General features: G+C 36.8%; 2 protein-coding genes and 1 pseudogene across 18 annotated transcripts in view; 1 reads left to right on the top strand and 2 right to left on the bottom strand.

Annotated features, from left to right (window-relative positions):
* EFCAB7 (EF-hand calcium binding domain 7) overlaps window positions 1–4067 on the bottom strand; it is a 58203-nt gene extending 54136 nt beyond the window's left edge. For 5 of the 8 annotated variants that reach the window (XM_078332114.1, XM_078332116.1, XM_078332113.1 and 2 more), the window contains exons 1-2: window positions 3952–4067; window positions 1803–1990 (exon numbers count right to left, since the gene is read on the bottom strand). In XM_078332114.1, the coding sequence (XP_078188240.1) occupies window positions 1803–1989 (187 nt within the window). In that variant the 5' untranslated portion in view covers window position 1990; window positions 3952–4067. Of the gene's footprint in view, window positions 1–1802; window positions 1991–3753 lie in introns of all 8 variants that reach the window. The other 3 variants (XM_078332117.1, XM_078332118.1, XM_035251716.3) reach the window with 2 other exon arrangements.
* A 311-nt stretch (window positions 4068–4378) lies between these two features.
* Window positions 4379–12750, top strand: part of ITGB3BP (integrin subunit beta 3 binding protein) — a 108375-nt gene continuing 100003 nt past the window's right edge. For 7 of the 10 annotated variants that reach the window (XR_008472978.2, XR_008472977.2, XM_054236370.2 and 4 more), the window contains exon 1: window positions 4379–4474. Coding sequence is in view for 2 of the 10 variants with exons in the window: in XM_009001392.4 (XP_008999640.3) it covers window positions 4451–4455 (5 nt within the window). In the remaining 8 variants the exon portion in view is untranslated. Of the gene's footprint in view, window positions 4475–6215; window positions 6362–12750 lie in introns of all 10 variants that reach the window. The other 3 variants (XM_009001392.4, XM_017974810.4, XM_078332123.1) reach the window with 2 other exon arrangements.
* Window positions 10381–10746, bottom strand: LOC103794497 (cysteine and glycine-rich protein 2 pseudogene; annotated as a pseudogene).

Below are 12750 nucleotides of genomic sequence, written 5' to 3'. Positions count from 1 at the left end.
CCATGACATGGATCTTTTTGCCAGGGTTTACTTTTAAAGTTCTGACATGAGTCTATAATGCCTGTATTATTTATAAATTGACAAAAAAGGAAGTCAGAGCTATGGTAATGCTACTGCTCTATCCGACCTTAAAATGAAAATGCACATGTTATATGTATAAGTGGCAGAAGGATATAGATGAAAGACATAGCAATAAGAAACAGCTCTGGTTCATATTACTCCTTTTTAAAAAATAGGTTATCTAAAAATCAATTATTAAAATGTTAACAGAGTATTCCACCCTAAAACCAAAAGTGTATATAACACTGAAGAGATAAACACTGCATTGTTATCCTACCAGATAATTTCATAAGATTGAATAGCACCTTTACATACACACTGATTCACAAACTAAATGTCATAGTAGTGGAAGGCATGTTAAACTTTTAAACTTACCAGATTCCTGATCTTAGTATATTTTCAAAACAGTAACAACAAAAAAAACCCTCAGATATTTTAGAAATAATGGCAAATTAGAATAATTTTAATTTATTGGCTGGGCATGGTAGGTGGCTCACGCCTGTAATCCCAGCACTTTGGGAGGCCGAGGTGGGCAGATCACCTGAGGTCAGGACCTTGAGACTAGCCTGGCCAACATGGTAAAACCCCATCTCGCTAGTAAAAATACAAAAATTAGCCAGGCGTGGTGGCGTGTGCCTGTAATCCCAGCTACCCAGGAGGCTGAGGCAGAAGCAGGAGAATCGCTGGAACCCAGGAGGCAGAGGCTGCAGTGAGCCAAGATTGTGCCACTGCACTCCAGCCTGAGCAACAGAGCAAGACTCTGTCTCAAAAAAAAAAATTTATTGATGTCTGCCTAAACATTTAATGTATATGAATTAAACGCAAATACTTAAAACTCAAAATAGAACATTTTAGTAATTTTTAAATTATGTAAATTAAAATCAAACATGACTTTAAAAGTCAGTCATGTGCATTTGCATTTAAACTATTTTACAAATAATGTCTTTTATTTAGACATCAAATAAATGTTAATCTTGTCAATTCTAATATTCCTCAAAATACATTTCCTCAAATAGAGATCTTATTGCATACAAACTCAAGACACTGCTGCAAAAATACGTCAGGGTTTTGGTTTAAGAAAATTCATTCTAAAATTGGCAAAATAACTGTTTCTCTACCCATAATGTTATTAGCCTTGATGAAACTGACATGAGTAGTCAGTGTTATCTAGTACTGCTATTTACTACTCTCTCATGACTAAAGACCTCCAAGTCATTTAATACTTCTGGCAAGGACCAAATTTGGTGGTTTTGGGGACCTTGGTAATGAGAGGAATTTTTAAATATAATAAAGGATAGGAGCAATAAAAGACAAAATAAAAAACCCCAAACTCAATTCTCTTTTAAAAGTTTACTTATCTCTCAATACGTCACTTTTTCAGACATTCAACCCATTTTTACATATCCTTTATATTTTCCTCCAATTCATAGTAGTGACTTAGAGGTCAAATGTATTTTAATTTTATTATGATAAATCTTAAAGCACCAAAATGAGAATTAAAAATATCTTAAGCAAGTAGTAATTGACAGAAGCTTTCAATTACCCATCTAGTTGGTATAAACATTGAAAGTTTTATTTTGAAGTTCCTAGAACATGTAACTATATAAAATGACATAATAGCTTACTGTAGTTCCATTGCTCAAGCTTCACTAAGAAATTGTGATGATTCAACAAGATAATTCTAATTTTAGTCTTTCTGACCTAATAAAAAGGCAAAAGATTTAAAATTTTAAAAAATTTACCTAAGTAAAGTTGATCTTTAGAAACAATGTTTTCCAAGCTGCTTTTGAACACAGTTAAGTAGGCAGCTCTACAATTCATATAAAATATTTCCTCTTCAGTTCGTGGAAATTTCTTTGTTTGAGGACTTTCTGAAGGTGTTGATTTCTGACTGGAGAAAGAAGCATCGCTTCCTGGACTGATTGCCATTCTATTGGAAAATAATTTAAAAATTTGTCAATGTGAATCACTAAAATGCAAATGTCACCATGTCTTTTAAATATAGGGAGAAGAATCAAGATTTCATATGTAGAAGAAAAAGATGAAAATTTATAACATACATATAAAAAATCAAGATATTAAAAGTTTTATATGTGGAAGAAAAAGATGATTATAGTTTGTATATGGATGTATTATCATATATTAAACAAGAATAAGCCCTGCCAGTTGATTTATAATTTTATATATATACATATGTATATATATAATTGTTCAAGTATGTGATAATTGCCAAAAGAACAAAGACATAACAAAGAAGAATCAAATAAAGACATACAAAAGAAGAATCACTGAACAAAGGAAAAGCACACATCTATTTTCTCAAAATAAGAAAGTCAGATGCGACTCTTCATCAGGTTTTTAAGATAAGCAAATCAGTTAACACATGTGAAGTATACACAATACTGCCTGGCATATAATAAGTGCTAAATAAACTTCAGATAATGGAAAACTCCACAATAATGAGAATTTGGATGTAGAGTGGTAGTTGACATCCATCTTCCACAACACAATCAACAAGATCATTTCATTAACATCTCAATAATGCAGCCCCACATTTCAAATAGCTAAATTTTAAAAGTCCCATTTATAGCATTATCATAATCTTACTGTGTTCCTTTATTAATAATATTTGGGGTTTATATAGCACCTCTGTACATAAGAGCTTAAAGAACTGTCATACATCTTGCCTCATCCCTATTACAGTGGTCAGGTATTTTTCATCCATTTTACAGATGAGGAAATTGAGGGGTAGCAATGTCACCCAGCTAGCAGTAAGTGGCAAAAAGCTGTACATTTCGCTAACAGTTTCTTCTTTGTTAATGTGGATGTAGGTTTACTGAACAATGGTTACTATGGGGTACTAAATTGTACTGGTGGTCTAACAGCTTCCAACATTACTCTACCCAGCTTTGACTTCTAAAAATACACTCCAACATGATAAATTGAACATTTCAAGTTCAACAATAAGATGACACAGATAGGGTCCCCTTCAGGACTCATTGGATTTCTACTCAGGAGGCCTAAATCACTTGTACCTTTTTGAATTATATAGATCTTTTACACTTGGGAAAGAAAGATAATAATCGGTTATCATGGATGAAGTACCCTATTTATAATACACAGGCCGCCTGCCTGACACTTTCATATTACACCAGATTTAGAAGGACCCCACAGGGATGCGGTGTCACAGTCTGGTTACTGCACATTGGTATTACTATAATTAAGCATCAGAGTTTTAAACACATATGCGTGCATGCATCTCCTCACAAATGTGAAAGAAAACTGTTTTAAGAAGGGAGAATAAATTTCACTTTGCAATAAGCAATTTTTAAATGTAAGTAATTTTTAGGATCGTCTTCAAATATTCTTTCCAAATAAGGCAACTCCCTCACGTGGAAATCCCAACGCAGAAATATGCCAGAATTTTATTCTTTTCCTTTCTCTAACGAGAGACCAAACTGAAGCTTAAATAAACATATAATTGCACCCCCCCAGGCTTGGAAACCTCCTTTATTTAAAACTCCAGCCCGACACTGAGACAGGGGCCTAGAGAGTACACTGCAGCAAACGGCTTCATAAATAACCAGCCACACAACAGCAAGAAAAATAAACGGTTCGCAAGCGCCTAAGGCTTCTACAGAGCCAAGTGAAAACAGAAAGCCATCCCATCACCGTCCCTACACAGTGAAATACCTTTGCAGGTAATCTCGGGTACCATCTCTCTATTTTTGTATTCCTCTGGAAATAAAACCGCATTTATATGTACATTTTAGGTACATACATGGACCAAATGTTTATTACAGAGAAGAAAACAAAGCAGGCGAAGGAGAAGCAGCCGCACAGAGAGGGACAAAAGGAGTGAAGAGACAGAGACAGCGAGCTGTTTGCTACCTAATTCCAGCTCACAAACGAAGAAACACAGCCAATTCCCTTCCGTGATTCCGCGATCCTCTCACCGCAGCTGGACAATCTCGACCTTTCTTTAATCACCATGGCAACTGCACCTCACCGCCACCGGAAATAAGATGCAGAGCCCTTCCGCAAACGGTCCGGCTAGAAATCTACGAAGCGCTGATCAGGGCGAACAGAGACAACTGTGTTGCTCTTCTATCGCGGGGGTGGCATAGCAAGAGTAGTGAGAGAGGGTGCTCTGTTACACCCATTAGGAACTGGATGCTGTCCTGGGCCTAGACTTCCCGCCTGCTCCTTTGCTCGCGCACACCCGGATCCTTTGTCGCGGGGAGGGTGATTCCGCCGGGCCGCGGTGGGCGTGACACAGCGTCCAGCGCGCGCTTTTCATGCCTCTGGCGTTTCCTTTGGCGGATTTTCTGTTCTCAGAAGTTGTTGGGTTCGTTTATTCAGCGGCAGTGGTGCTTCCCCGAATCTCAGAATGCCGTAGGTATCTCCTTCCCAGGTATTGTTGTTTTGGGGTCCCCTCTGCAAGAAGATTAGATATTATGTGGCCCAATAGCCTTTCTTGTTTTCCTGTTTTTTTGGAGTATAAACTTGTCTCCTCTGTTGACCGACGGTTCCCTTGTTTGGGACCCCCAACTCCACTCTACTTCCCCTCCAGGCGTACTCATGCAATAGTCCTCCTTCACTTTCTTTACTACAATACTTTTAACAGATTTTGTAAACCTTCGGCTGTATTTAGGTGATGTCTAACTTGAAACAACATAAATAAGGTTAACACACAGAGGATGGGACATCGTAGATGAAAACACGCCTTCGTAGTTTGTCAATCTCTTGCCTTGTTTAACGGGGCGCGTTCATGTAAACTCGTGGAAGAACTCATGGACTGGGTTTAGATACCTGGATTCCAGTTACTGTTGGACAAGTCACTTATCGACTCTGGGCTTCAGTTTTCTTACTTATACAAATAAGTTTGTACTGCATGATTAAATTTCCATCCATCGCCAATAATCTGATTATTGAGAATGAACATAGTGGGAATAGGCATTGTGCTAGATAATATTTATTTGGTTTTCCTGTCCTTCATCCATCCTTTATGGAGATGCATAAAATAGTTACTACCCTATAGAAACTTAAAATCATTAAATAATTTGGCGGGGGGCGGAAGTGGAATGGAGTGGAGTAAACCTGTAATTTATCCCTGGCTGCCCTTGTCCTCAGGCTGATTTAGGTACTCCCTCTAGTGTAACCTATTCCTTAGTTTATTTCAGGATTAAGTAAAATGCAAATTAACACAGCTAGGGAAATATTTGTATAAAATAGGAATTGACATGAAAGTGGAAAGCTGTACAGAAATGATAACCTATATTTATTGAATCTTGAATTACAATGTAGGTGCTGTGTTAAGCAGTTTATCTACGTTTTTTCATTGAATCCTAAAAGACTAGGCAAGAGGGGCTGCTATTAGCTTTACAGATAAATCCATCACTTAATATGGCATTCAACATAATTACCAATAAATGCATGTTTTACTGATGCCCTTAAAGGTTATGGATTATTGAGGAGGTTTTCCTTTCCCTAGAATTAAGCAAAGAGACTTGTCTCCCTACTGTTGCATTAGAAAAATCATCTAGTTCTCTCTCTCTCTCTCTCTCTCTCTCTCTCTCTCTCTCTCTCTCTCCTCTCTCTCTCTCTCTCTCTCTCTCTCTCTCTCTCTCTCTCTCTCTCTCTCTCTCCTTCTCTAAGAATACAATGGAAACAAACCTGTATTTGCCAAACAAATGGTAATACCTCTGAACTGTATATAGGAGAATGGGGAAACCAAAAAGCCGTGAAAAGTGGAACTTTTTTTGAGACGGAGTCTCACTCTTGCCCAGGCTGGAGTGCAGTGGCACGATCTCGGCTCACTGCAACCTCTGCTCCCCCAGGTTCAAGCGATTCTCCTGCCTCAGCCTCTGAGTAGCTGGGATTACAGGCACCTGCCACTGCACCCAGCTCATTTTTGTGTTTTTAGTGGAGTTGGGTTTCACAATCTTGGTCAGGCTGGTGTTGAACTCCTGACCTTGTGATCCACCTGCCTTGGCCTCCCAAAGTGCTGAGATTACAGGTGTGAGCCACCATGGCCAGCCAGTGAATTCATTTTTAAGTGATGTTGAAATTGTGACTATTGGTATGTACTTGGAAGACTAAATGTGTAATAGTCTTATAGGAGGGTGTGATCTGTCTTTGTTCTAATTTCTTAGAACCTTGAGAGGAAAAAACTTCAGAAATGAGTAGCCGTGGAAATATATATGGTCCAAATAGATCTAAAATAAATAAGAATCAGCAAATATTCCATGACAATAGAGTGGATGGATGAATCTTAACATAATGAGAAGAACCAATTTGTGTAAGACTACATCTGTTATCCTTATAAGGCTTAAGAACAAGCAAAAATAAGCTATTTATGGTTATGTATGTATATGATAAGATTATTGTTGAAAGGCAGAGAAATGATAAATACAAAATTCAGTTTAATAGATGCCTTTTGGGGGAAGCAAATAGATGCATGTATACCCAATCGTACTGGTAATGAACTAGTTCTTAAATTGTGTGGTGAGTTTATGGGTGCTTATTTTCTTATGTTTTATAACTTGCACAGCTTACATTGACTTACTACTATGCATCATGTACTACTTAAAATGTTTTTTTAAAAGAATTTAGAGATTACCTATATTAAGTCCTCACAAGTGTAGCTTTCTGTGCCTTCTCTTTGATCCTTTGGAGGAAACAGATGAATTAGATAAATACTGCTGTTGATTTCATTAGGCTAATCATTTTCTCATCCAATCTTGTTCCTCTTTCTGTGTACATTATAAAATTAGTGGCACAGTCATTTCTCTGTGTTGAAACCTTCACTTTTTAAAGAGTTGAAGTGGAAAAATCATAGACTTTGGAGTAAGACAAACCAGGATTTGAATCTTGAGTTTGTTAACCAGCTGTGTGCTACTCAGTGTCATTGATAAAATAGTTGCTCAATAAATATTTATTAACTGAATGATAAAGTTGCTACTTTGAAAAGATTTCATTCTATATAGACAGATTTCACACCATGTTTATATTTGCAAAACACTGAAGTCAAACATGCCTTTTTAGTAGCTCTTGCTATAAGTAATCAAATATTCTAGAATTTTTTCTTCTTCTACCTTTTCCTTTATAAAGCTTCCTTTAAAAAGTACCATTTGCTTAGTCTTTCTAATTAGTGTACATCATCATGCTGGTTCAGCCAAGGATACTCTCTATGAGAGTTAACTTTATTCTGTTCCAAGCTATGACTGAACTAAAGCTATAAATTTGGAATGGCATTAGTGTTGTAGAAAACTATTCACAACAGTAATAGAGTGAGGTCCCTTCTGCTGATGTATTTATAAAGTGAGAGTTTTCTGAGAGACCTTTAAAATATACTATATTTTCCAAGATAAGGGAAAATAAATATAAGCATATTCTGGATTTGCTAAGCTACTGCATTGTGCCTATATGCCGTAATCATGCTAATGCTGGGTACAGTGATTTTTATTTTATGGATTGCTTATAAAGAAACAAGTGGGTGAAATGTTATGTCAGGCCAAGTAAAAGTTAACCATTAAATACACATCCTTTGAATTATAGTAGATATTCAAAGTTATGTAATTTCTTTTATAAATAATGTGTCCTGCATTTTAAAAGAAGATTGATGAAATTGTTAGTATTTGACGTGAGAAAAATGTGAAATGTAAATGCAATTCTTTCCTGCTTGTAAAAGTCAGTAAAGTCTAAGAGAGGAAGGTATAACAGAGCCTTTTTGGCTGAGCATGGTGGCTCTCACCTGTTTATTTAACTTACAGTTTTTTGACTTCATAATAGTGCGAAAGCAATATGCATTCAGTAGAAACTGTACTTCAAGTGCCCGTACAACCATTCTGTTCTTTACCTTCAGTATAGTATTCAATAGATTACCTGAGATATTCAACACCTTATTTTAAAAGTGATTTTGGGTTAGATGATTTACACAACTGTAAGTTAATTTAAGAGTTCTCAGCACATTTAAACTATAAAGTTCAGTAGGTTAAATGTGTGAAATGCATTTTCAACTGTTTTCAATTTACAATGGGTTTGTTGTAACATAATCCTGTTGTAAGTCAAGGAGCATCTATATATTTTTTTGCCTGCAACTTCTTAAAAAGGCAGAAATGTTTAAAGCAAAAATTAAACACTATTATGGGATTATATGTACATATATATGTACGATGCCAGTGGCGCAAAGCACAGAGGGAGTTGACTATAATGTTATAAGAGTCTTACGTTTTTCCTGAAGTAGTACTGTATTATAACTCTAGATAGACTATGATATGTTTAAAAGGCATATTGTAATCCCCAGAGTAACCTCTGAAAATATGAAGAGGCTTACCTAAAAAACAAATAGAGGAATTGAAATGGTATATTTTAAAATACTGTTAATTCAAAAGAAGGCAGGTAAAAAAGAACAGAGAAACAAAAAAAAACAGATGGGACAAATAGAAAACAACTATCTAAATGGTAGACTCAGCCAGATAATTACATCAAGTTTAAGTGCAGTAAAGATGTCAATGAAAAAGGTAGAGAATGTTATCAGGCTAGATTTTTTTTTTTTTTTTTTTTTAAAGCAAGTCCTAACTCTTTACTGTCTATAAGCAACAAACTTGAAAGTTAAAAGTTGAGGGAAGATAGTCTAATAGGAGAGAAAACAAATGATCAATATCCAGAATGAAAGGGCAAATTGTACTTAGACAAAAGAGAACACGAACTATCAATATCCAAAATGAATGAGCAGAACTTAGCACTAAAGATACTATCGATATTAAAAGAGATAATATCATTAAAGCCTTTATTCCAGTAAACTTGGGAACTTATACAAAATTGACAAATTCTTTGAAAAATACAATTTAGCACAATGGCATAAGATGTAATAGAAAATCTGCATAATTAAGAAAATAGAAGTTTTTACTAAGAAGCTTCCCACAAAGACCCAGACAGTTTCATTGGTTAATTGTAACAAGAACACACCCATTCATGAGAAAATAAAACCCTCCACAAACTAAGAATTGGAGGGAACTTCTCATTTCTTTGAAAAACCTATAGATAATATATTTAGTATTGAACACTTTTTCTAAGATTAGGTACAAGGCAAGAATGTGCCCTCTCATCACTTTTATTCAACTAAGGACACACATAAAAATACCAACAAATGTTAAAAAGGAAAAAGTAGGGCCAGGCCAGGTGGCTTATGCCTGTAATCCCATCGCTTTGGGAGGTGGAGACAGGTAGATTGCTTGAGCCCAGTAGTTCAAGACTAGCCTGGGCAACATGGCAAAACCTGTCTCTACAAAAAAATATAAAAATTAACCAGGTGTGATGGTACATGCCCATAGTCCCAGCTACTTGGGAGTCTGAGGCAGATGGATCACTTGAGCTGAGGAGGTCAAGGCTGCAGTCACTTGCAGTCCAGTCTGGATGACCCTGTCTCAAAACACACAAAAACAACAACAAAGAAAGGGAAAAAGTAAAATTAATGATTCAACAATGATATCATATTTGAAGAAAATTCTAAAAAGTCTACAAAACAATTTTTAGAACTATTTAGCATGGATATAGGACACAAAATCAGTGAATAAAGATCAACATATTTCTATATTTGAGCAATAAACACCTAGAGATTAAAGTTTAATATTTTTCATTTATGATTACATAAAAATGCATGTAATAATTTAGCTTAAGACATACAAGACCTCTACACTGAAAATTACAAAATGTTTCTTAGAGAAATTAAAGATGAAGATAAATAAGAGTATTAGTAAATGATAAATGAGATATTATTAAAGTGTTAGTTCTCACCAATGTTTAGATTTAATGCGGTCCTTGTCATAATTCTAACAAACATTTCTTTTTAATTTTTGCTTTTTTTATTTTTACTTTTTAAAATGGATCTTTTAAAAAAAAAGTTCAGTGGATGAAAACTTATAGTATTTGGTATTTATCTTTTCTGCTTTATATTTCATTTTTCATGTAATCTAATTTTTCTTTTTACATTTTTGGGGATGATCATTTATACCTAATTTAATTGTCTTTATTTTTTTATTTTTATTTTTCAAGCTGAAGTTTCATTTAAAACTTAAAAGAAATGTTCCCCCAAAATGCTGGTGAATAAAGTAAAAGGATATGATACAGTGCTCTCTTCTTATGTGTTAGCCAGCCTATCCAAAGACAGGGTAATATACAGTACTTAATGCTGGTAGAATTTCACAGTAGTTTAGTGTAAATATTATCTGTGCTGAGATTATGAAGAGATTCTCAGTGTATGATAATTAGCTCTGGGTTTACACCTTACTGGGAATGAACAAGAGCCCCTGCTCCTTAGCCATAGCCAAATCCCTTGGGCCCAAAGTTCTTTTCATAGCATCCTTTATGATAGATTTCACCTTCTTTTTCAGTTAGATTTGCTGATTCAAGACTCTTCCTACACTTTGCACATCGGAAACAGTTTTTGTGCCAGGGCTTTCCAGCTCCAATTATCTTCTCGGCAGTATATACAAAATCCCCACATCTGGAACACGTCTCAGCACCTCCATATTTCTGAGCAAATTTAGAAATGTTTGGATTTGTTGTAGGCCTGTGAGGCTGAACACTCTGGCTTGATGCCCAGCTTCTCGCCACTGTCCATATTAAACGTGCCAGCACCCTGGTCATAACCGTAGCCTTTTGGCCCATACTTATTTCCATAGCAGGATTTGCAATAAATAAATCTCTTCATCGTCAGTTGCCCCTGTTGTGCTATGTAAATTTTTCCTGCAGAGAAAGCAGCAGCGGTGGAAGCTCCTGCGGTCACGCTGGACCTCTTCTGCGTGGTATGTGGTCCTTCCATAGGCCACACACTTGTTTCCACCATCTCAGACGCATATTGAGTCGGAGGCAGGAGCGTGCACTGCAGGCAGAGCCCAGCAAGGCTGGGCTGGAGGGAGGGTCCAAGAGTATATTACAAGAATATATTGCATAATGGTGAAGTGTGGGCTTGTAGGTACCCATCACCCAAATCGTGAACATTGTACCCAATAGATAATTTTTCAGCCCTCACCTTCCTCCCATGTTCCCTCCTTTTGAAGTCTCAGTGTCTATAATTTCCCTCTATGTTCATGTGTACCCGTTGTTTAGCTCTCACTAATAAGAACTAATAAGAACATGTGGTATTTGCTCGCTCACTCTCTCCCTCCTCTCTCTTTTTCTTTCTTCTTTCTCTTTCTCTCTTTTTTCTTTCTTCCTCTCTCCCTCCCTCTTCCTCTCTCTCTCTCTCCCCCTTCCCCCATCCCTCTCCCTCTCCCTCCCTCCCTTTCTCCTTCCTTAAGGTCTTACTCTGCCTCCAAGCTGGACTGCAGTGGCATGAACATGGCTCACTGCAGCTTTGACCTCCTGGGCTCAAGTGATCCTCCTGCCTCAGCCTCCTAAGTAGCTAGGAGGGACTACAGGGCACACCACCACACTGGCCTAATTTTTAAATTTTTTGTAGAGACAAAATCTCACTGTGTTGCCCATGTTGATCTCAAACAATTCTCATGCCTTGGCCTCCCACAATGCTAAGATCACAGATGTGAGCTGTCACACCCAGTTGATACCCTCCCCTCCCCTCTCTTTTTCTCTTTCTTTCTCTCTCTCTCTCTTTCACCCTTTCTTTCATTCTTTCATTCTTGACATGATCTTGCTCTGTCGCCCAGTCTGGAGCACAGTGGTGCAATCTCAGCTCACCACAACCTCCACCTCCCAGGCTCAGGTGATCCTCCTCAGCATCCTGAGCAGCTGAGACCGCAGAGACATGCCACTGTGCCCAGCTTATTTTATGTATTTATTTATTTATTTTAGAGGTGGGGCTTTGCCACATTGTCCAGGCTGGTCTTGAACTTCTGGACTCAAGCAGTCTGCTCAGCACAGCCTCCCAAAGTGTTAGGATTATGGGTGTGAGCCACCATGCGTGCCCTGATTTTCTGTTTTTGGATTATTTCACTTCAGATTATTATTTCCAGCTCCATTCATGTTGCTGCAGAACAACACGATATCATTCTTTTTTTATGGCTGCATGGTGTTCCTTGGTGTATATATACACCACATTTCTTTATCCAGTCATCCATTGATGGACACAGGTTGATTCCTAACTTTACTATTGTGAATAGTGCTGCAATAGATGTACAAGCACATTTTGTTTTTGATGTAATAATGATTTCCTTTGGTAGATACCCAGTAGTGGGATTGCTGGGTTGAATGGTAGTTTTGTTTTTAGTTCTTCAAGCAAGTTTTTTATAGAAATTGAAAACTGATTTCAAAATTTGTATGGAAAGGTAAATGACTTGCAGTAGCCAAAACAATTTTGAAAAAAAAGAATGAAGTTGGAGTATGTACACTAACTAAACTTAGCATAAAGTGTTGGTAATGAAATCAATGTGGTTTGGGCATAAGGAGAAATAGATAAATAGAATAGAAAGTCCAGAAATAGACCCACAAAGGAACCAGAGAAGTTCAGTGGGGAAAAGAGAAAATTTTTCTTCCCAAGTGGTGCTGGAATAGAGGGGGAAACACACACATACACACACACACACACACACACACACACACACACATCACCTTACACTATGTACAAAAATTAATTTGAGATATATTTTCATCCTAAATGTAAAAAGTAAAATTTCTGGAGGGAAATATATGAGAATATTGTTACAATTTCATGCAAGACACAGAGAG

The sequence above is a fragment of the Callithrix jacchus genome, chromosome 7 (assembly GCF_049354715.1).
Source record: "Callithrix jacchus isolate 240 chromosome 7, calJac240_pri, whole genome shotgun sequence".
Lineage (NCBI taxonomy): Eukaryota > Metazoa > Chordata > Mammalia > Primates > Cebidae > Callithrix > Callithrix jacchus.
The sequence above is the reverse complement of the archived record's forward strand: the minus strand, read 5'-3'. Positions and strand labels throughout refer to the sequence as shown.